General features: G+C 35.8%; 2 protein-coding genes across 3 annotated transcripts; one reads left to right on the top strand and one right to left on the bottom strand.

Annotated features, from left to right (window-relative positions):
• Window positions 1-3,379: 3,379 nt before the first annotated feature.
• On the bottom strand, window positions 3,380-18,344 carry LOC104091024 (uncharacterized). Of its 2 annotated transcripts, none has more exons than XM_009596267.4 (12): window positions 18,196-18,344; window positions 17,740-17,811; window positions 15,372-15,503; window positions 14,163-15,020; window positions 13,847-13,928; window positions 13,693-13,769; window positions 11,285-12,194; window positions 10,904-11,196; window positions 10,135-10,241; window positions 5,657-5,807; window positions 4,229-4,381; window positions 3,380-4,032 (listed from the first exon to the last, which is right to left on the bottom strand). In XM_009596267.4, exons 1-12 carry the CDS (start codon window positions 18,232-18,234, stop codon window positions 3,898-3,900), a joined length of 3,009 nt encoding a protein of 1,002 aa, XP_009594562.1. In that variant the 5' UTR covers window positions 18,235-18,344; the 3' UTR covers window positions 3,380-3,897. The 2 variants fall into 2 exon arrangements, with proteins under 2 accessions (XP_009594562.1, XP_009594563.1); XM_009596268.4 differs by having other exon boundaries at window positions 11,285-12,191.
• Window positions 18,345-21,950: 3,606 nt separating this feature from the next.
• LOC104091022 (fasciclin-like arabinogalactan protein 7) lies at window positions 21,951-24,097 on the top strand. Its single transcript, XM_070181318.1, has 2 exons — window positions 21,951-22,163; window positions 23,103-24,097. Exon 2 carries the CDS (start codon window positions 23,132-23,134, stop codon window positions 23,924-23,926), a length of 795 nt encoding a protein of 264 aa, XP_070037419.1. The 5' UTR covers window positions 21,951-22,163; window positions 23,103-23,131; the 3' UTR covers window positions 23,927-24,097.
• Window positions 24,098-24,171: the final 74 nt, after the last annotated feature.

Here is a 24,171-nt window from a genome sequence, read left to right as displayed (position 1 = left end):
AATAGGCACATTCTCTGCAGGGATATATGACTTAGTTATCCTTTTCAAATCAGTAAATGTGTCTGGCATTTTATTTGCTATATTCTGTAAATGGATGATCTTCTGGACCTCCTGATTACATATAGGGGTACGTGGATCAAAGTGAGATAATGATGAAACTTTCCACACAATTTCTCTTTTGATTTCCTTTTTCTCTCCCTCTAATTGTTGGAAATTTATTTCATCAAATCGACAATCTACAAATCGAGCAGTAAATAAATCTCCCGTCAATGGTTCAAGATAGCGAATAATAGAGAGTGATTCAAACCTAACATATATTCCTAACCTGCGTTGTGGTGGTGCTACTGGCACATATACAACACATCCAAAAATTCGTAGATGGACAATATTTGGTTCATGACCAAAAACTAATTGTGACGGAGAATATTTATTATAATGTGTCGGTCTGAGACGGATAAGTGATGCTGCGTACAAGATAGCATGGCCCCAAACAGTAGTGGGCAATTTTGTTTTCATAAGTAGTGGTCTTGCTATCAACTGCATGTGTTTAATAAATGACTCTGCAAGACCATTTTGAGTATGAACATAAGCTACAGGATGTTCAATTTTTATCCCAACTAATAGACAATAATCATCAAAAGTTTGAGATGAGAATTCTCCAGCATTATCAAGGCGAATAACCTTTATAGGATAATCTGAGAATTGTGCCCTTAATCGAATTATTTGGGCTAATAACTTTGCAAACGTCAAGTTGCGAAATGATAGTAGGCACACATGAGACCATCTTGAAGACGCATCTATTAGGACCATAAAATATTTAAACAACCCACTTGGTGGGTGAATAGGTCCACATATATCCCCATGTATACGTTCTAAAAAGGCAGAGGATTCAGTGCCAACCTTCATTGGTGATGGTCTAGTGATCATTTTGCCTTAATAACAAGCATCACAAGAAAATTCATTATTTGTAAGAAACTCCAGGTTCTTTAATGGATGCCCACTTGAATTTTCAGTAATTCGTCTCATCATTATTGATCCGGGATGGCCCAAACGGCCATGCCAAAGCACAAAAGTATTTGAATCCGCAAATTTCTGGTTTACGATAGAGTGTGCTTCAACTGTACTAACTTTTGAATAGTATAAGCCAGAAGATAAAGTTGGTAACTTTTCTACAATGCATTTCTGGCCAGAAATATTCTTTGTAATATAAAGATATTTCACGTTCATTTCATCTATTGTCTCAACATGATACCCATTTCGGCGGATATCTATAAAACTCAACAAGTTTCTTCGGGACTTGGAGGAGAACAATGCATTGTCGATAATAAGTTTTGTTCCCTTAGACAAAAATATAATGGCTCTTCCGGAGCCTTAAATCAAACTTATATTACCAGAAATTGTTGAAACATTTGCTTTTTCCTTATGCAAATAAGAAAAGTATTTCTGATCCTTGAATATGGCATGGGTTGTTCCACTATCAATTACACAAATATCTTCATGATTGGTCTTTGATCCAAACATAATTTGAGGATTATCTATATTCTTCAAAATGCATAAATAAAATATATTATAGTAAACATCATTATCAAAGCATAACTTTTATTTATGTACAATAATTATATAACCATACTATCTACTACAAACAACCAAAATTAAAATATTTACATTTCTACAGATTCACTACCGATCACATGACTTGTTTCTCCTTCTGGGAGTGCAAAGTAATTAGCTACATCCAAATGCATGAAGTCTAAATTATCTTCAGAAATAAAATTTACTTCAACATTTTTCTCTGTCTTCTTTAGGGAGGCTTGATACAACTCAACCAGGTGCTTTGGCGTACGACATGTACGTGACCAATGCCCTTTTCCTCCACATCTATAGCATGCATTTTCTGGCTTTGCTGCTTGCACCGCTTCATGCTTTTGTTCCTTCCTTTTCCACTGCTGGTGGTGATGAGAGTTCTTTGATGTATTATTATTACCACGATTAGAGTTTCCTCCCCGACCACGGCCATGACCACGATTGGGGCCACGTCCTCTTCCACGCTTAGCTTGGTGGAAGTTCGTCTCATTCACTTCAGGGAATGGACAAGAACTAGTAGATCGACTTTCATGATTTTTCATTAATAGCCCATTATGTTGCTCGGCTACAAGAAGATGTGAGATAAGTTCAGAATACTTTTTAAATCCCGTCTCTCGATATTGCTGCTGTAGGAGCATATTCGAGGCATGAAAAGTGGTGAAAGTTTTCTCCAACATATCATGATCAATAATATTATCACCACACAGTTTCAATTGAAAAATAATTCTGAACATAACAGAATTATACTCACTGATAGATTTAAAATCTTGTAGCCTTAGATGAGTCCAATCATAACGTGCCTGTGAAAGAACGACCATCTTCAGGTGGTCATATCTATCTTTCAGATTATTCCACAGTATGACTGGATCTTTAACAGTAAGATATTCCATTTTCAGGCTCTCATCAAGGTGATGACGTAGGAATATCATTGCTTTGGCACGGTCTTGGTTTGATGCTTGATTTTTATCTTTGATGGTGTCTGTCAGACCCATCGCATCAAGATGAATTTCAGCATCAAGCACCCAAGACATATAGCTTTTGCCCGATATATCCAGGGCTACAAACTCAAGTTTAGAAAGATTTGACATTATTTAGAAAAAAAAAGTTCGTACATCTGATACTTTCAAAGTATTTTCTCGAGATGACAGAGTCTCGTGCTGATAGCGTGTTATAAAATAAAGACTATAAAGTAAAGACAAGTATAGGGAGAAACTGATATATTATTCAAACTTCAAACTTATGTACATAATGAACCGAAAACTCCTCTATTTATAGAAGAAAGGAAGCAGCTGCGAGGCTTTTCAGGAAGCAGCTGTAAAGCTTTTCTTTAGCTGCTTGTAAGTTGTCTGCATGAGCTGCTTGCAACCTGCCTGTTTAATAAGAAGTTGCTGCAAATCATTTCATTGAGTTGCTTGCAACCTGCCTGCATCAGCTGCTTGTAGATAAACTTCAACAGAGTACTAAATGGATAATCTTCTTCAGGAAGATTATCTATAGCGAAATAATAAATGGACATCCACAATAATTATTTTCATAACAGTCTTTGTATTTTTGGTGTAAAAGGAAAATATGTAGAAGATATTGAATCTTTAATGGATTTTCTAGAAGCCTTGTAGTAGCCTTGTAAGAAGAACAAGGTTCTATGTTGCTTAATCTAATTTGTAAATATGGTGCCCAGCTTTTCCTTAAGGCTGATGAATATATTGTTACAATTCTCAAAAAACAAATAAAGGGAAGTGTATGGAGCTAATATTCGAGTGTACAGATTCAAGCCTCAAATCAATCTATAAAGTAGTTTTTAGACTTAAAAAGAACTTTTTATTTATCTTCAGGAATAGTACATTTTTCAAACAGATCATGTACATGTAGTAATATAGGCTTCTTACAGCAGAAACAGCGTAATCCAGGAGGATGACTTACAACAACATATAACTTAACATATTTGATTGGTCTTCAGCATACAACATACAGCATATCCCTTCAAAGAAGCTAGGATGAATATCTGTCTTGAGCACCTATCCCTGTTCTTGTCTTGTGCCTCTGCCCATCTGCCTAAAGGAATGCTTTTGAACTAATCTTGCGCCTATAAACAAATATCAACACATACTCCTGGTAAATTATGTACACCTCAAGGAGGAGCAGACATTATGCTGCTACACCATCAGCAACTACTTAGCATCCGAGTGAACCTGGGTTTCATATGTCACGAAATGAGGTAACCCATGCAAGGTGATAACGTGAAGTTTCTCTTCATAGGGGTTGTACTAAGTAACTTCTGGCACAAGACTAATACGTGCCCACAAGGAAGAGCATTTATATTTCTTGACTTAGACCTAGAGTATCAGGGAAATTTGGAAGCTTGAGAGTTGGTAACTTGCAGGATTTCGCCTTCTCTTTCAAAGGAAGGAGCTTTCCGAGATGTAAACTCCTTAGGATCCAGTAAGCTGACTGCACAAAAGTGAAGGAAAAAAAAGTGTAGGTGGGAATGTAGAGCTGAAAAGAATAGATTAAAATTCTACGAACCATCAGGCATCAAGGTCCCTCAATACCTTACTTTTATGCAAGTTAGAGCTTAAGTAGATACTTTAGCTAAATAATTCAATTAACCAGCTAAACTAGGCAATTGAAGAAGGGTCTAACTAACCATAATTGGTATTTTCCCCTCCGAGGCGCAGTGCTTCAGGTGACGTGATGCGCTACGCTCATTTTCAGTAACAATGACTCCCGTTACAATCTTCTCATCGTCACGATTTTGAACCAACTCCAGAAGCGTTTTGAAAACTTGTCCACCACCATGCTGAGGGACCCAGAAAGAAGAAAAAGGGGTATCATAACATGAAAGCTTGAATGACAACAACATAGCCTCTCTAAGAACACTATCACATGGATTTGACTGAGAAACTAAAGACCAACAAAGACAAGCAAGAAGAAATTTTGTAATGTTATTCTTGATAAGGATCACTTCATTGATATTGAAATTGAAGTCATATAAATAACTAATTGTACAAGCAGTAATAGCAAGAGATTAAGCTAAAAGAACAAAATTTCCAGATCATTTCAAGGATGTGGGAAGCGATATATTAGATTCTGGCAAAATTTTGACAGCGATCAGTTCACATCAAGCCGTGTCCTCTAATTTTTCCACGGGTAAAAAGAAGGGGCCCATAGAAGATTTTAGTGAGCTGGGGTTGAGCGAAACATAAATCAACTTCTTTTAGCAGAATCACCTAATTGGGTTTGATCAATTTTTTATTTTTAATTTCTTATGTGTTAGCAATTATAATATTAACTCCCTAAGGAATCAGGACCAAAGTAAAAGCATATCATTCACAAAACCTAATGAAGTATACTTAAGATAAGTAAGAATAATGTATCTAAGAAAAACTATCACCTATTTCAAGTGTCTATTAGATCAATATGTGATATTCTTTTATGTTGTTTGTTCAGGTCTTTTAGCTTAGAGATGGCTTTTTGGTCAGAAGAAAGTTTTGTTTGACGGTTTGACCCTACATTTGATCAACAGAGATGCTGTGACGCTTGACTCAAAATAGAGAAACTTGATAATTTGACGGGAATCTAAAGCTCCCGAGTAATGAATTTATCCTTCGGAAACAGTACAGTAATCAAAATATTCTTTTTCTCTCTTTTCTTGGTGCCAACTTGAACAGAGAACTGATAAACACATGCACAAACTTGGACACGTACTGGTTATTTGTATAAGTGATCCTTCTTAATCATTAAATGGAATTTCCATTACTATATTCAAACCAAGTAAACAAAATTTGTAAAACGAGAATGCTCTTCCAACTGAACAAATTCTAAGATTATTGAACACAACCATAAGAGGACTTTGCCCTACTTGGTTTCTGTTATAAACTTATTTATCTACAACAGAGACCTGAATAATTTTCTCTTTTATTTTTCGTTTTTGCGCTTATTGTTTTACGTTTTAGGAAACCTGGCACTTGATATAGTAAAAGAAAAATGGAGAAGTAAGAGCAACTGAGCAAGAGAATTGCAAGAAAATAGAGAAGACAGCAAAGTTATTGATCAACTTAAAAACCATAACTACCTTGATAATTTTGGCCATGTCAGTGCAGAAATTCTTTTCACCGTGAAGCATGATGCCTAGATTGTCAAAAATAGGGCTGTGACTATTGTTTTTGACTAAACTTTCGACAGCAACACACAGTTTGCCAACACATTTTTTAACAGCCATGTACCTGACAAAAAGTTGAGATGCAACTGATCATGAATAAGCAAGTAACCAGAATCAACTATCGGAACTACTCAAAAGGAAAATGTAACTTGTGCAGTCTAACACCCTTCATCATGCTTTTCTTATGGAATAAGGAAGAGAATCATCACTCAACATTAACATTAGCAAATATATAGAACTAACAGAAAAAGAAAAGGAACATGCATGCAGAAGATTTTTCAAATCAGCAAGATCTTTTTATTTTCTGATAAATCAAATCAGCAGATCATTGAAATTGAGTACTTTTTTTTTTATAAAGCAAGTGATTTCAATAGATGGCACCAAGAAGACGCAAGAAGTACATGATTTGGCATTTGAGCTTACAAAAAATATTCCGGCTCCTATACATAATTGGCTAAGCAAGCTAAAGAACTAATGAAATCCAAAAGATGATCAATATTGTTGATAGGGTACAGTCTAGACCAACAAAACAAATTGGCAATACACATAGCCTTTAAAAAACCTATAGGAGTTGAGTTTCCATCAAAACATCTCCTGTTTCTCTCTGTCCAAATGCACCAGAAAATACAAGCAGGGACCATTGACCAAATTTTCCAGATGGCTTTATCAACTCTCCATAAACTCCAGCTCTTATAAGCATCCTTGACTGTGTAAGGGGTGACCCATTTAAGACCAAAAAGGTAAAAAAAACATGTACCATATGTCTGAAGCCACCTCACAGTGTAGGAGCAAGTGGCTGGTACTTTCAGCTTCCTTTTGACACATGTAGCATCTATTAGGTAACTGGAAGTTCCTTTTCATCGGGTTATCTTGTGTGAGGCATGCCTCATATAATTCTATCCAGGTGTTTGGTGGCAGCTTGGTTCTCCAAATAGGTTTCCAGAGCCAGTTGTCTATCATGGGATTACTAGAACACATCTGTTGATATCCCACCTTGACTGTGTAGATGCCTCCGCCATGATTCCCCCATTTAAGTCTATCCACAGCCTGGGGGTTAACATTGCTTTGTTGTAGTCTTGCATAGAGGTCTAGCAGCTCGTTTATTTCCCAATCATGCATGTCCCTTCTGAACTTCAAGTCCCAATTGACCCCTTCACTGTGTGCAACAATAACAGCATTAGGATCTTGGGCTATGGTGAACAAGTTAGGGAATTCAACTTGAAGGGAGGAGTTTCCAAGCCATTTATCCTTCAAGAATCTGATGTGTGTACCATTCCCAACTTCAAAGTGGATGTTCTGAACAAAAGTACTCCATAATTTGCCGATGCCTTTCCATAATCCCACACTATATGGAGCACTTGAGATCATGCTTTTATTATGTGCTGCTAGATCTTTAATTCCCAACCCCTGTTGAGTTTTTGGTTGGGTAACCTTTTTTCGGACTCCCTGATACCAACTTCCCAATGATTGTTTTAAGCCTTTCAGCCAAAAGTTTAGAAGCAATCTTATATACACTGCTTATAAGACTAATGAAAAGGAATCAAAACAATAAAAGAGGCATTGATAGATTTAACCATGTGGCAGTTGTGGTGAAAGTGATTCATTGCATCAATAACCTCCTTTTTTATAATCTCCCAAGCATGTTGAAAGAATGCCATAGTAAAACCATCAGGTCCTGGAGCCATATTTGGAGCATATTAATTAATGGTTGAAAGAATCTCCTGTTCCTCAAACTCCCTTTCCAACCAGTGTCTCTCAGCTTCTGAAATCCTAGCTAAATTGTCAAATCTAGCTGACGGCGTCCAAGGTTCATTCTCCGAGTACAACTGCTGGTAAAAGTTCAGGATTTCACTTTTGATTTTCTCCTTATCTTCAGTGATGACTTCCCCCATCTGTAGCCTATCAACGCAGTTGTTTCTTCTATGAGCATTAACCATCTTTTGGAAGTACTTTGTATTTCTATCTCCATCCTTGAGCCATAAGCATCTTGATTTTTGTCTCCATGAAACCTCATCAATCGTTGCTAACTACTGAATTTGTGATTGTAAGTTGATCATTTGAGCCTTCTCAGCTTGTGTTTCGACTCTGCCATCAGATGATTGTTCCAGTATAGTTAGTTCATTAAGTGCCTTACTTTTTTGAGTTTCTAGTTTTCCAAATACCTCCCTATTCCAGCATGAGATGTCTTTCTTCAGATTCCTCAATTTTTGAGTCAAGATGAAGTCTGGATTGCTGGATTGCCCACTACCTGATAACTGGACCACCATTCTTTAACTGAGTCCGTGAATCCCTCTGCTAGCAACCACATATTCTCAAATTTAAAATAAGATGAATTAGAGTCCCAATCGCCACATTCAAGCATTAATGGCTTATGATTAGACTCTACTATGGGTAAAGCCACCTGCTTTATTGCCTTAAAACTGTCATTCCACTCAGATGAAATTAAGAACCTATCAATTCTGGAAGCCTGAAGTTGTTCTTCACCTCTAGACCATGTATATTGAGCTCCATGTAGGGGTAAGTCCAACAGTTCCAATTCCAATATAATATCAGAGAAAGATTTCATTGCTCTGGACCTTCTAAGACAGTTGAATTTTTCATGCTCATATTTGCATACATTAAAGCCTTCCCCTATCACCCAGTGCTCATCCCAAATACCCCGTATTGCTGCCAATTCATGCCAAAGATCCGTTCTTGCTGCATTTGAATGTCACCCATATACCCCTGTGTAACACCACCTGAATTGTTCTTGGAGACTTTCTAGAATGACAGAAACAGAGTATATACCTTGTTGAATGTTAATGCTTTTCCACAACCTCATGTCCCACAAAATGATGACCCCACCTCCTGTGTCATTTGCTTGCAAATCTGCCCAGCTAGCCCATCTATTTCCCCATAAAGAACCTACTTTGTGACCACTCTTCAATTTTTGTCTCCTGCAAACATACTCAATTCTATCACCCCATTCTTCTTTTTTGTCTTCGAACAACCCTCTTCTGACTCCCTTTGTTGCAATTGAGATTGTCTCCTCTGGTCCATTCTTAGAATCATATTCAATAATTCATGTTCAAAACCAATTGCATTAACCCCAAATGCTTAGCATGCCTTCACCACAACCAACTTTGTCCATTTCGAAGCGGATATAACAGAAGGAGTATGAACAATTTGTTGATTAAAAGAGTAATCACCGTACCAAGGAAGAGAGAGAGTATCATTGTGAGATTGAGAAGAGTAATCAGATTCTGAGTCAAAACACTAGTGCTAATTCCCTGATCTGTGGAGGAATAGAAGGAAGTTCAGTATCTTGGGGCAATTCTCCTTCATCATCAGCATCGCAGAGGCTTGGGCAAACACTCCCTTCTGAATCAGACATCATACGGTGAATTTCTAGAGCATGGAGTTCTATGGAAGGGGATCAAGATTATGTGGTGGAGGTGAAGAGCGGGTTTTAAGAAGACATGGGTCTTGGGTTCTGGCCTTCCAGATCTGTATCTTCTTATTTCTTCTTTTTGGGCCTGTATTGTAATAAACCCGATCTGTTTTCTTTGTGTTTGAAGGCCCAACTTCATTAATAATGCATGCCCCTTTGTCTGGTTTGTTAACAATAATATTTTTAGGCCCAACATCCTTAATAATGCTGGCCCCTTTGGCTGGATTATTAAACCTAATATAGAGGCCCCACCTACTTGGCATATGGCAATTTTGAAATTGAGTACTAAATAACGAGTTTAACTGCTTCAGGATAAAAAATTGAGTAGATTTAGTCCTTTGAGGGCCGTAGTTTTACATATCTTAATCCTTAAGCAAACACATTTGGAGCTTTCACAAACATAAATACAATGCCTGACTTGTGTTAAAGCAGTAGCAACCATCCCCAACCTCATATATATGTTTTTGAATTCTTATGCACATATCCTCCCTAAGAAGATTGAACCTAAGAATCAATTTTTTATAGGTAACTATGACTCATTTTTTGAAGATGCACAAAAAAGAAAAAGGGTTAACGAGTCATCATTTATAAGCCATTCAAAGAAGCACGTATAGACACAAAAGACATTAAGATACTAACACCTAATATCTGGAAGCATATTGTCTTCTGCTATAAGCTAGATAAATAGGAAGAAAAGTTATCTTCTGAAAGAGGGAACGACAACTTTCGTTTTTGGCATAGAGTTGATAGATACTACAGAACTGAATACAGTTTTTCCTGTTACCAGTGCCTTATCGATTGCTTAAACTATACATTGTAGAATGACAACATGAAATCAAGATTCTATAGAAGAATTATAGCCGGAAAAAGTGAATATTCTGTCATATATATAACATATACAAAGGTGATAGCTGAACAATCCATAAATTCGGTGCCATCTTGGGTATGGTAGAAAACTTACTTTTCTGGTGGTAAAATGCGACCTTCACTAATTGAATCAGTAAGCCATTTAGCTTTAAGCATAAAGGCATTTACTGCACATCCATACAAGAACTTGATTGTTTGCAGCTGCAATAACATCAAATAACAACAACAATTTATCTTATATTGTCAGAAGTAAATTCAAGGATCGTAGTAGCTTAAATGAAATGACAGGAAATATACAGGCACCGGGACAAGAAGCGGAAGTCATACAAATCTAAGTTGTGGTTTTAGTATCTAAAGCTCCAAGGTCCAATTAATTCACTTTAAGAGTAAAACAGCCCAAATTCATTTGGAAATCAAGTTCTACGACTTAAACGATCACCACAAAATGCCCTAGACATGAAAAAACAAAGTTCTGCCCAAGACGTATCAACCTTCCTGCCTTCATAATGCTCCATTATATCCTTCACTATAGAAAGAAGGAACTCTTTTGTGAAACTTTAATGAGAGGGTTTGTTTGCTAATATTACTCTTTCTTCGGTTTGAGGACATCTAGTTCTCCTTTATTGTAACCATCTCCATAGCTGACATTCAATTAAACCAGCAAAGATGCAGTAGTTAGTCATTGGACATTATTTTACATACGAACAACGTTCTGTCTTATGCTCATTATAAGCATCATGCTAGAGGCCTGAAAACCTTGATGTAGTATCAATCTACTGGGGATGAAGAGCAAACAGAAATACATTGTTTTAATTTAGTAGATATGAATTGAAATGCCAAAATAAAAGCAGACAATGACCGACCTTCTTTGAACAAAGAACAACAGGAACCGCCTGAGATTTAAGTCTCTGACCCCTATAAACTGAAGGAGGGGGGATATCAGAGAGAACTATGCCACCATAATTCTTGATTAGGTCTTCAAGTTTCTTCTCTCGCTGCCTAGAAAATCCTGTGACTAAGAATTCCATATTTTTGAACATCGATCTTCTTCCAACTCTAGCACAAGAATTTGTTAGACGCTTCTTGAGGTCCTGAGTTCTTGACTCCAAATGTGAAGTTGGAAGTCCCAAATTTCTAGTAGCTTTGGGCGCATGACCTGCAAAGATGAAGGTGACAAAGAAGTGAATTTGTGTCCTTTCTCTTTGAACAACACTAGGTCAAATTCCAAATTACAATTTACTAACGAGATTTTAGTGCAACGTGTGACTTTTTAGGCTCCTTCCTCCGTTGAATCTCAGTTTCAGTTTCTGAAAAGCGAACACGCTTTCTTTTTGGACACTCTATGCTAGCTTGATCTTCTCTTGATTGCTTTCTATCCTTTCCCATCCCAAAATCATATTGAAATGCTTTTGAAACTTGGAAACGACATTGTGACCCAGGGTTCAATATAAGGGGTGAGCTTGTATTCATGGGCATAGCCACTGTAAATTCATTCCCCTCTCTTGGAGTATCATCACAATTTCCCTTTTTGTTTGTCATTTGAGCTACTGGCTTTAGCATCGGTACATCAGTTCTTCCAAATGAAAATGATGTATCAAAACAATACCCTTTCTCTGAAGATGTCCCATTGTTAGGGAGTACGCTATAAGTTCTTAGAGAGGTTACTTCTCGGCGAACTGGGTGATCCATCCCTTCTCTATTAATCTTCGGAGTGGTAAGCTGTTTCCCATGAACCACCTGATTATCAAGAACCGAGTTATTCTGCAATTTTGTAGCGCATTCAGTTGTGGAACCAAAGCGCTGTTGTTTTTCATCCTTTACATGATTGTATACAGCTGAAGGAGAAGACAGATGGTCAGACGATATACTGCACGGAACAACAGAACATAGAGTATCATCTAAGGATAGATTTGAGGATCTTGCAATATCCTGAGAGAGCAGTATCATCTCCTTTCCTCTGTTACGTAAACCTTCAAAAGGTATACTCAATTGAGAAGCAACGATGACCCTTTCATCCTGTTTTTGTGCGACGAAGGAGCTTTGATCTGGAGCTATGTCAGCTGATTCTGAGAAATAACTTGTCTCGCCAACAAAAGGTTTAGGAATACTTTGGATAGCTTTGCATTTGGCTTGATCAGAGGAGTTTACTTCCTTCTAAAGAGCAGAGCAAGACAAGAAGGAAAACAGAAGATTAGGTACATCTGACTAATGTAACTAGGGAGTATGATCCAACAATAACATAATGAGATCCACAAACTCAAGCAACAGCAGTATAAGAATTTCGAGAACGTGCCATTATAATAGCACATAAAAGCAGCCATTATAATGTAAGTCCTGAGTTCATCATTATAACAAGATTAGTGACAATATTAAAGACAAGAAACTAATGCAAAATATTGCCCGTAACAAAGAAGTGACATCTACATGAACATGTTCAAATAAATGATGACCCTCAAAACTATGTAGCATAAACTACAGCCTGCAAATGTAAACTCCCACTGTTAAGAAAAACAATTTTACTTTAATTAATCATCAAATTATGTAAAACAACCCAGTATAATTGCATGTGTTTGAAAAGGCACACTTCACGACAAGCAAGGAAAGCACTCCTTGGGCATTAACTTTCAAATGACTGGATACTCAAGGCAATTCTCGGCGCGTCAGCAGGTTTTACAGTCCAAAATTGAAAAAAAGAACTTAAAAAGAAGAGAAATGAATTTGTCATTAATATCGTGCAGTTCTCCCTGAGCCAAGCTAAATTAAATTTTGTTTCTCCTTTTTCTTCTCTTCTCCCTGGTGTTCCTCTTTCCTTTCTTTCCCTAATCTATCAGTAGTAAGAACAGCAAGTGAAGATACCTTACTTATCAAGAAAAAGCGAAGAGAAAGTGAAGAGGAGATAAATTAGCAGTCAAAGCAAGATAACAAAGAAAGACTAAGAGATGAGATGCAATGCTGAAAGGCAAACCCCAAATTCAAATAGGACATGCACTGCTATGATATCTTTTGGCAGTGGCATGACATCTAGTACTAGTGAAGCTCTTCTTTTCCTATGCTACTAAGAAAATTATTATGGTTTATTTCATTAAATAGAAAATTTTTGCTACTGTATGTCTTTCATGCTTATCAATGTTATCATGTCCAATGATCATACCCTCATTTTTCCATTTGATTCTGAAAATCGGGTTCAAAAAGTGATCTGATTTGAGAACATAAGGATAAAAAAGAAATAGAAGATAAAAAGAGACCTAATCTTGCTATCTAGATGTATCCTAGACCAGCACTACAGCGGTGAGGTGTGACCCTAATTTATATGAGTGATGTTAGTATTGACTAATGGATTGAAGGCAACTGACATAAAATCTAGTAATTTAGGAAACAGAACCAGAGTAGTATTCTTCAATTTGTTGCATCTGTCTCAACGCCAATAGTCAACTCATTCATTGGTAATAACAAGGAGAATATGTGGATAGAGAGAGACTAAATTATGCAACAAATCAGACAATTCTTAAGCATACTTGTGCTTCTTTCAAGTGATGAAGGATCACTGAGGCTTTGGATTAACAAAAAATAAGCCCTGTTAATTATAGAATATGCCACATAAAAAGTGTTGACAAAGGAATCAGTGATACGGGATGTACTTGAAGGTACTGACCTTCAAACAAGTCCAACCACCAAACCAACGACTTTCGAATCTTTTGGGAACTACTTTAAGTAATTCATCACCTTCTCCTGTAAGGATGAAATGCATAATCAGATATGAACACTCTTCCAATGGAATGCAAAGGAAGCAATAAAAAATATTTTACCTGCAACATTATAGTTCTTAACAGAGGGTGAATCCATAGATGCTTGAAATGCATGTCTTTCCAAGACAGGAAAATTGACAATCTACATAACAAGATAATGTCAAGGCCCAAACTAATCCATAGCTAACCAAGTAAAATGGAATGGACAATCATTGATATGGAAAAACTACATGGAGATAGGAAATTCTCCTTACGGCAGTATGATTAATTATTTACTGGCATATTCAGGTCAGTTTGCCAAAATTAAGGTATGTTCTGTCTTTATTAAGTAGTTTCCCATTTTTGTCAGTGCTGAAGCTGAACCAATAGGGGTTACCTGGTTCAAACAATCTGACAAGTGATCATTCCCACGTGCCATAGGGGTGATATCTAAACCCAAATGCTGATCCCTTGTTAGCTTTTTCTGCCCATCATTGCTAAAAGATCCAAATCTTTCATCCACTTTCAACTGGAAATCACTCTCAATATCTTTTAAGTATGGCTTAATAAAACCATCTCCTGGCTGAAGAATGTCTATTCCATGAAAAACTGCTCCTTCGTCTTCCAATTCTCCATTAAGTCTTTGATTTTGTGAGGCAAGAGTATCTTTAACGTGAGACACATTTAAGTCGTGGAAATGCATATCAGCAGAATCACTAGCAGATAGCCCCACATCTTCAAATGCAGCTTCCATTCTCAAATCTTCTGAGTCTGAAAGAAAATCAATTTCAGATGTCTCCTCAGTATCACAATGACAGCTTTCATGACTCTCTTTCCAAGCTTCCAGCCGTGCTTGTTTCACCTGGAGTGCAGCTTCCAACACGGTTGAAGTCGGAATTCTTTTTGAAAATGATTCAGTTTTGAACATCTCATGAATAACCAGTGCTTCAGATGCAGCAATCGACAATTCAACTGCATCGTCCGTGTGATTGACTTCGCATAGACTGACATTTCCCTCTTGCCCATCCCCTTTGTTCGTATCATTAGATCCTTTGCCTAATGCAGCAAAGTTGTCCACTTTCAATTCCTTAGCCTTCCCTTCAGGAATAATCGGGATTTGAACACACTGAACTGACAGAGCATGATTGGACTGAGTCCTTTCTGCTTCTGCTTCAGATATATCTTCAAGTTCAAGTGTACTTGACAGGTTCTTTGAGCTACAATCCAATGACAGATGAAGATGAAATTGAACCACCTTAAAAAAAAAGTAACATAGAGCTAGTTAAGGACTGGATTGGTAACACGTTGGATTGAGCATCATGCAATTGGTGCCAAAAACCAAATCTGCAACATTCACTATCTTGTTTATTTGAAGAGAGAAGGAGAATATCAATCAATTTACCAATCTAACTGAACCACAAAGTGCAGACTAGTTTGGTCGCCTAAATCAATACTCTATATCCATTCCACTCCAGTCGTGGACAATTTGGTTCCAATTGTAAGACAAATTGTGGGGTCTCTAAAACTAACGCCAAGAAATAACTCACATTAAATGCAAAGAACTTTCGAGACAATTTATTAAAATCAAGAGTTCCCTGCAGCTTACATTATCAATTGATTGAACCAAACTGAGTGATGAACTATCATCTCCGGATAAGAATAAATGGCAACTCTTATATCCACCTTCTTGTGTTGTGTGTGGATGGGACGCTACTGCATTATGCTGCTGGATCAATTCCTACAAATAGACCAAGGAGCCAGTTGATTTTTCCTGTGGCACATGAGTCTTATTTGGGGAAATTAGAAATTTGTAGACCATGTAAAAAATATGAAGTGACAACTAATGATACGCTTGTAGTAAATATGTAAGCAAATAATCAAAGTACAATTTTCATGAAAAAGGAAAATATGGGAGCGTTACAGATAAATTGGGAATATGAATGTTACTTTTGGGATTCACCCCTAACCTTACGTATGAATATTCTTCTTGCTTCATTTATACACCACCATTATTATCAGACGCCCACGTTACTCTTATTCCTTTATTTACTTTTCACTTCAAACGTGTATTTACTTTAATCTTTTATACGGAGTATTTTTTTTGGCCTTTCTCCAGACTCACAAATCCACAATCTGATAAACCTTTCTATCAAATATAAGAGAACATAAAGCAATTGCTAACTCTTTTTTTCCTTCAAGTTTCCCGGCTTTGAATCAAGAATACTGAAGCAGCAAAGTACTACTTGTTGAATCACTACTTGTTGAATCAGGTTCCATTGTTCTATACTTTTCTTATTATTTTGCATATAAAATTTGTTATTTTTTATATTTTTTTGGTAAGTATATATTGTATTTTTAGTTATTTATTAGAATTTTAGTATATAAACTAGAAAATATGAATCTTGGTATTAAAAATGCCAAAACAAAAAAAGAGAAGGGTTAAAAATTTAATATAAGAGAGATTAAATGGATTAACTATATTATCAATTGAATAATTGAAAAAGAATTATGAGAAGAAATTGATTATAAACAAATTATTAGTAATTTTGCATCACAAAAAGCTAGAAAATAAACTTCAAATAAAATTATACTATATGAATTTTTTTTAATACTATCATAAAACATAGGGCCTCTAATTGAAGTTTGGCTTTAGGTCCCAAATATCATTGAGCAGCCCCTGCTTAGTTTGCAGTGCAATAAATGATGTTGATAAAAGTACTACATTTACATTTTTCTCCATTTTTATGCATTTGTTATATGGTGCAAACTAAAAGCTTTAGTATTGTTTCAACATCTTAAAGTTTGCACCATTATAAAAATATAATTCAAACTAGGGAAAATGGCCAAATATACCCCTCTACTTTGATATATTGTTCATATTTACCCTCTGTTATACTATCGTGTCAAATCTACCCTCACAGTTAGCAAAGTTTTCAAATTTTCCCTCTAACCTAACGGAAAGCCCCAAATCCCTTCTATTTACTGCAATTCTTCTCATAAATCAGCCATCTCCTTCGTGTGATCCACCAGAGAAGAAAAAAGGTCCATATTATAGAAATGTGAGTGTGGAGTTACATCATAATTATTCCTCTTGTCTTTGGTTATGCTCAAACCAAAAATGAAACGCAAAATTCACAGTTTATGGGTATGTTTCCAACAGAACGAGGATGAGTGAAATACCGTAGATAATTTGGAAGAGATTTATTTAATTCTTCAGGTGGACGAAATGCATTCGCTTATGAAGTTGTTACTAATATTTACTATTTTTATGGACTACAGGCATAACAAGGCCGTAGGTATCCATGTAAATGCATTCCCTTTCGGATTTGGATTTAGCATGTCATTTGATGCAAATTTTGCTTGCGCAAGCACTTCTGCATGAAATTTGTGACATATGATTCTTAAGTATTGTTTGAGAAGTCCTAAATTAAATGATCTGTTTAAATTATGTCCAGCTTCAGAACATTCTTTCAAAGTAATATTTACTAGTGCTCTCATGCCTGAAGGTGGCGAGTTTGTTAACTCTTCCTGCTCTAAATAATCAAGTGGAATAAGAAATCAACTTGTCGAGGATATTTTCTTATCTGGTAGAGCACACGCAGGGATAAGTAATTTGTGAGAAAAAATTAGAGGGTAAATTGGGATTTGGGGCTTTCCGTAAGATTAGAGGGTAAATTTGAAAACCTTGCTAACGGTGAGGGTAGATTTGACCCGATAGTATAACGGAGCGTAAATGTGAACAATATATCAAAGTAGAGGGGTATATTTGGCCCTTTTCCCCTCAAACTATTACATTTCAGGTGGTGCATTGACAGGTTGTACTTCAAGATGGAAAGCTGGTGAACTTTTATCAAAATAATAGTTTGTATATTTTCACAAGCTATATTGATACTTTTCTTTTACTTGATTTTTTAATAACCCAAAAAAAGGTGTTTCTGATTCAGGTAAAAAAAGGACAAATTTAAAGACAATACCTCCACATGATGGTCAGATAATTTAATTTCCACATCATGTTGCTGAAGCCAACCGGGAAGCCAAGCAGCCTCCTACATCAATCAATTGTTCAAGTCAATTAATCCCCTTTTTCACTTTAGTTCCACACAAAAAATCAAATTATTGAGCTTGCAAGTAGTGATTGAACTGAAAATTCGCATAGATTCTGATTTTGGTATAGGCGCACAGTGGCGGAGCCGCTCAACCGTCGGAAAATTACAATGTTTAGTTGGGTAATTTTTTTAAAAATATGTATATATACTATATACTTCTTAGTGAGTTTGTTTCTTTATATTTTGACTCCCCTTAATAAAAATACTGGTTCCGCGCCACTGTAGGCGCAGCTTATGGATTTTTCAAATGCGTAAAACTTCAAAAAAAAAAAAAAACGCGAAAAGAAAAAGAAAGAAAAAATAGTTATGGATTGGAAAGCATACCTCAGAAAATTGAGGAGGACGAAACCCTAGCAAGTTCATTGAATGTAATCACTTTGCTCTATTCACTCAATGAGCTATCACTGTGAGCAGGAGCAGGAAAATGACGAACCCGCGCCAATTTTTCTTCGCGCCAAAAACCTAAAGGGGGACTTTTGCATTGGGCCTCGGCCTTTTCTCATAAATTGGGCCAAGTTATGAGTTAGCGCGCTAGCTGAACGGCCCAATAAGCCTAGTTTACATCCTTGTTTAAGGCGGGTAATATACAAAATTAGAACAATTTTGATAAATAAGTTTCAAATATTGTATAGGAAGGAAAAATCACTTCTTGTTATTTTTACTTTCCGACTTTTTTAAGGATATCTTTTAGAAATATTTTCTCTTAAAAAAAAGAAGAAGATGAAGTACGAAATGGACCAACTTTGGAAGTCTACTAATTTCATTGTCTGCAACTAAAGCTGAAGGAATTGAAGAAAATGCTTGGAAAGATGTGGTTGGGGGGACGCAAACTTTAGACGCAATAATGTGAACAAGAAATGAAAGGGGTAGGCCACAAGAGAGGAGTCGGAAAACAATACTAGAAAAAATAATATTTTGAAATTGAAATTATGTTTGGATATAAATTAAGAAAATAAAATTATATGAGTGAAAATTATTATTTCACTTGAAATACTCCTAAAAAAAAATACAATTTGTATAGTGGGATTAAGAGTTCAAAACTAATAACCCGTACTCATAAGTGATCTTCTTTACCATCAAAGGGTGTAGTGAATTATCAACGATGCTCTATTTTTAATAAGAGTCTCGGATTCGAGTCTTGAAAATGAAGCCTTCGTCAATAAAGAACACTTAAATATTTATTTACCCTAAAAACATATAACAATTGAATTTATATGTGATTTTAAGGATATGCGGATTAATTCAACACAAATGATAAAAAGTGTTAGATTAAACAGATAAAGAACGTAATAAATTGTCATACTAATTAAGAATAATGACCCCGAACTCAGTAACAACTTAATGAAATGCCTGTCTTCGATTCTGGGCTCACTATAACGAAGAATTGATGAACAAAAGTAAGAAAAGTTGAATAATAGAGAAAATAAAAGTATATTGCCTTGATATGCGTGTTTCAAATGCCTCTAATAAATAGTGAGACTCCCCTTTACATAGTTAGAGTTTTACCATAAGTATAGTTCCATAAAAGGTAAAAAAATTCCGTTTTGCTAATTACGGATTTTCTGCCGATACGTGCCGAGATTCACACAGTGACATCCGGCTGGGGTACGGATATCACGGCCCTTTGCTAGTCGTGCTCGATTATATGGTAATGCTCTTCGAAGTTTTGGGATTCGGATCGGACATGGGGACGTGGCCCCGATTCTTCCGAGGGCAGGTGTTTTGTCCGGACCCCGACTCGATGGGCTCCTTGCCCCGATTCCGGTTCCTTACGGTCATGTCTCTGCTCTGTTTACTCCATCGAGAACTGAGGTGTCCAACGGGCTCGGTTTCACCCGTATACAATATCTTATAATATGTTTTATACTATGCGAATCCGAATTAATTAAATCAACTGTGAAACACCAAATTATTAAATCAAAAAATTAAAAAAGATCATCAGCTAAATGCATAAAATACATGGTATTGGTGATGTATGGGATCAGCTTTATCACGCTCCCGAACTTGCTTTACAGAAGTGCCAAATGAATTAGTGTCGGTTACAAAGATTTGTGTGCTACATAAAATGATATATATTCTGTTTCAAAGAATTTGGTTTCTACTGTATCCGACAGCAACAACTCAACCTCCACATCTCCGTTTTCACACACTTTAATTATTTCTATTTATACTGAGTGATAATTATAATTATCGTGTCGATCGAGTTTGTATATTGACAGTGCATGAGATATAATCTTTTTTTATATAATTGGGTCAAGTTGACATACAGTATTAATATATAATTTTTTATAGCAAATATGATATTCTAACTAAATAATAGAGTAATAACTTTTATTGTCGATTAAATTAACTTTTATAATCAATTAATTATAATAATACAAAAATATCTAAACTATCAGTCATATAAAAATTAAGTTCTATAGTACCTAATTGTTGTAATTTTGTAAGATTATACTTTTCTCTCCTCGTTATTAAAGGAGCTATAGCTCACCTGCATCTTAAAAAATCAAGAAGGAACCTTTTTTCTACTTATTATCTTCATCTTGGTCAAAATCAAAGTTTGTTGTGTATCCAATTTAGACGTCTATTAGCTGGTTATGAAGAAATTAGCTACGACAGCTGTGAATAAACACACACCACACTCTCCCTCTCTCTTTTTTTTAAGTACCAAAAAAATCAAATTATATACTCCATTAGTTAATGTTTTAAGCTAAATGTATCGCTAAACAAGCATTAGATTGTTAATCATATAAAGCAATCAGCAAAAGTAGGACACTGCCAATTCATGTTGGACCATATTCTTAGCTATTTGATTGTCATTTTGCTCAAAACAGCTCAGGTAAGATCATATCTTTGTATCCTTGTCGTTTGCTTAAGCTTTAACTAAAAATAATTAAAGTTGATATTATAATAATAAATTAATAATATGGTCGTAAGATCAAAAGAAATCTAGGCGCATGACGCCTATATCTCCGTTTTTATTTCCCTTGTAGAATATCTCTACAAGCCCCTGATATAAGATTTATTTAGCTAATACAATTTATAAAATAGGTATTATGATGAACCATAGAAAGGTTTAGACTTGAGATAGGAAACGGGTATACATAACATGTTCAAAAAACAATGATAATATTGTAAAGCTAAATTTTAGCATAATAATTTTTAGAGTAAAATTAAAATTAAAGCATACCAAAAACAATGCTAGTTATGGACACACTACTCGCTTAATACTAGTATCAAAGGGTTTCGATTTTGAGTTGTGAGGATGGAAAAACCTTTCAGTAAGGAGTGATTTATCCTTATCAGTGAGTCTATTCTATATGAATCATATTAGTTAGACAAGTGAGTTTCAGATATTGAATGAAATCATTAAGAGTACCGGTACAAAGATGGGTAGTGGTGAGTTTTCCTTGTTCATACCGGTAGTATTAGTATTAATCTTATACTTTTTTTATTTTTAGCTTTCTATTACTTACATAATACTCCTTTCGTTTCGGTTTTCTTGTTATCTTGTTATTATTACTGCATGTTGCTACCGCTTTTTTTTCATCTTTCTTTGAGCCGATGGTCTATTGAAAACAACATATCTACCTTTTCAAAGTTGGGGTAAGGTTTGTGTATACACTATCCTTCCCAAATCTCACTTATGTGATTACACAGAATTTTTTGTTGGTTGTTGTTGTTGAAAATTAATATTCCATTTGTTTTAATTATTGTGTCTTACTTTTTTGTTTAGTAAAAAAATCCATCTTTTTATATTTAGTAAGTTTTTAATTTTAATAATTTTATTTTAACCTTAATGACACCCTTATAAAAAAAAAGACATAATTGTTTAAGACTGCACAATTCATATAATATTTTTAATATATTATACACACCTCTAATTAAGACTATATTACAAATTTACTATAGTACTTTTACATCGAGAAATGAACATACAGGCAGAATACAAATTTGTAGACACAAGAAGAAACATTATAAAGAAACAATTAGATGAGAAGGTAAGTGCGACATTGAAAGGCCAACAAAACACATCAACTCTTTGCTTTAAAGTCTTGTCGTCAAAGTTATTTCCAATCAAAAGACAAATTAACAGATGAATATAAAATAATAAGGACAAAGAAAGCCCATAGTAATCACAGACGTAAGCAAAAATCCCTTTTTCTTAGACCAGATGCCAGTGCAAAACTTGTAAAATTTACACTCCTCTTTCTTTAAATACTCTCTTTGTATACCAAACTTCATACCCTTTTGCTCTCAAACCTTTTCTCTCTCTGAGCTGCTCAGTTCAGGTATTTTTCTTTCATATTCACTCTTTTAATCTTTGCATTTTCTTTCTCAAAATTCTCTGTTTTTCTTAACATTTGCATTATCTTGAAGCATTTGTTTGTGCTTTTTTCCCCCTATGTTTGTGTAAAAGGGTGGTGGGAGTTTTTTTTTTTTTTTGGGGGGGGGGGGGGGGGGGGTTATGACTGGATCTGGATCTGTGTTCTTGTTTAGTCAGGTTGATGTACTGCATTGTTTTCCTCAAAGATATCTAAAGCTGTTAATTGACATTGTAACATATGGAAGTTTCCTTTTCTTGTTGTTTTGACTGTTATATCTGCTTTTATCTTGTATTTTACTGCATGTTACCTGTATGTACTTACTACTCTATCTTGAATTCAATTATTTGTTGATTTAGTCCTTGAGTTGACGAGTTATAATTTTACTAATTAGTGATCATTTTATACTCAATTGTTACTTGCTCAAGTTTTTCAAGAAAATTTTAGTATGATTTTGTAATGTAAGTATGAAAATGCACTACACTATCCATCCAAAAGGGTAGATAGAACTTACCCTTTTAGGAAATTCTGAAGTGGAAATGCTGAGATCTAAGTAATAGGGTGTCTAGATACCGAGTCGAATACATGATTGAAGCTTATGGGTTCTAGCGTCAGAATTTAAATAAATTTATAATAATAATTGGATTCATGGTCAAAATTTTATTTAGTGAACTTCGTAGTATAAGAGCAAAAGCTATTGGGTTCCCGTGAACATGTATGTCGAACTCTAGATCCACCCCTGTCTAGATAACATATTCTTATGAACTCAAATGAAAAAAATGAGCTCAAGTGTGAACAGCAATTCACTTGGATCGGTCCAGTTTGGCTTAGTTTTAACTAAAGATGCTAACTTTGTGCCCATTTGCTTTGATTTTGGTGTTCTAATCATGGATCTTGAATTTGTAGGGGTCTGTGTATATTAGCACTAAGAGAAAATGGGCTACTCTATTGTTTTCATTGTCTGTAGTCTACTTGTAGTCCTTCAATTGTCAACTGTAGCCGGGAAAGGCAAAGCTATAATTGGATCTCCAAGCCTAGCTCCAGCACCAGCACCAGGTCCCGAATACACAAACCTAACCGACTTACTCTCCGTTGCTGGCCCTTTCCACACATTCCTTAACTACCTTGAATCGACAAAAGTCATCGATACTTTCCAAAGCCAAGCCAACGACACAGAAGAAGGGATCACACTCTTTGTTCCCAAAGACTCCGCCTTTGCTTCACTCAAGAAGCCTACCATTTCCAACCTCACCTCAGATAAACTCAAATCCCTTTGCCTTTTCCATGCATTGCCACATTACTACAGTCTAGCCGACTTCAAGAACCTTAGTGACATGAGCCCTATTAATACCTTTGCTGGAGGAAATTTATTTTCCTTGAACTTCACCTATGATTCAGGGACCGTTCACCTTAACTCAGGATGGTCTAGAACTAAAGTTAGTAGCGCTGTTCGCACGACTTTTCCCGTTGCTGTTTATCAGGTGGACAAGGTGCTTCTTCCTGAAGCCATTTTCGGGACAGATTTACCTCCAATGCCAGCACCAGCACCAGCGCCAGAAACAGATATCGCCCCTACTGCTGATAGTCCAGCTGCCGATCAAACAGGAAAAGCTAGAGCTGCAGCCTCTCCAGATTCTTCATCGCCATCGGCTTCTCACAGGATGATGAGCTGGGGCATTTTAAATCATTTGGTTTTGGCAATTGCTGGTGGATTCTTGGTGTTATTGTAAGGAAAATGATCTTATGGGGGGGAATTTTGTTAAATTATGTTGAAAATGGTACATCTGTTTCTTATTGGTTTGATATACTCCATTCGTGATTTAGTATTGGTTATTGGTTACAATATTTTTGTATACATTCATGTATCATTTTCATTTCTGATACTCCATATTCTTTCTCAATCATTCTCTGTTCTTTAGTTTTATCATTGTGGATTCTTTTCCGAAGTGCTACCAATTCAGATTTCTTCATTGAT

The sequence above is a fragment of the Nicotiana tomentosiformis genome, chromosome 7, assembly GCF_000390325.3.
Source record: "Nicotiana tomentosiformis chromosome 7, ASM39032v3, whole genome shotgun sequence".
Lineage (NCBI taxonomy): Eukaryota > Viridiplantae > Streptophyta > Magnoliopsida > Solanales > Solanaceae > Nicotiana > Nicotiana tomentosiformis.
Note: the sequence above shows the minus strand (reverse complement) of the source record. Positions and strands in the feature narration are given on the sequence as shown.

What these genes read in the sequence shown, in the direction of transcription:
- LOC104091024 (XM_009596267.4), bottom strand. Translation starts at nt 18,234, where the DNA reads ATGAACTTGCTAGGGTTTCGTCCTCCTCAATTTTCTGAG. An exon ending in TGGTTCAATCAATTGATAAT is followed by an intron (nt 15,021 to 15,371) that starts GTAAGCTGCAGG and finishes TTTTTTTTTAAG; the next exon opens with GTGGTTCAATTTCATCTTCA. An exon ending in TTGTTCTTTGTTCAAAGAAG is followed by an intron (nt 10,242 to 10,903) that starts GTCGGTCATTGT and finishes ATGTTATTGCAG; the next exon opens with CTGCAAACAATCAAGTTCTT.
- LOC104091022 (XM_070181318.1), top strand. Translation starts at nt 23,132, where the DNA reads ATGGGCTACTCTATTGTTTTCATTGTCTGTAGTCTACTTGTAGTCCTT.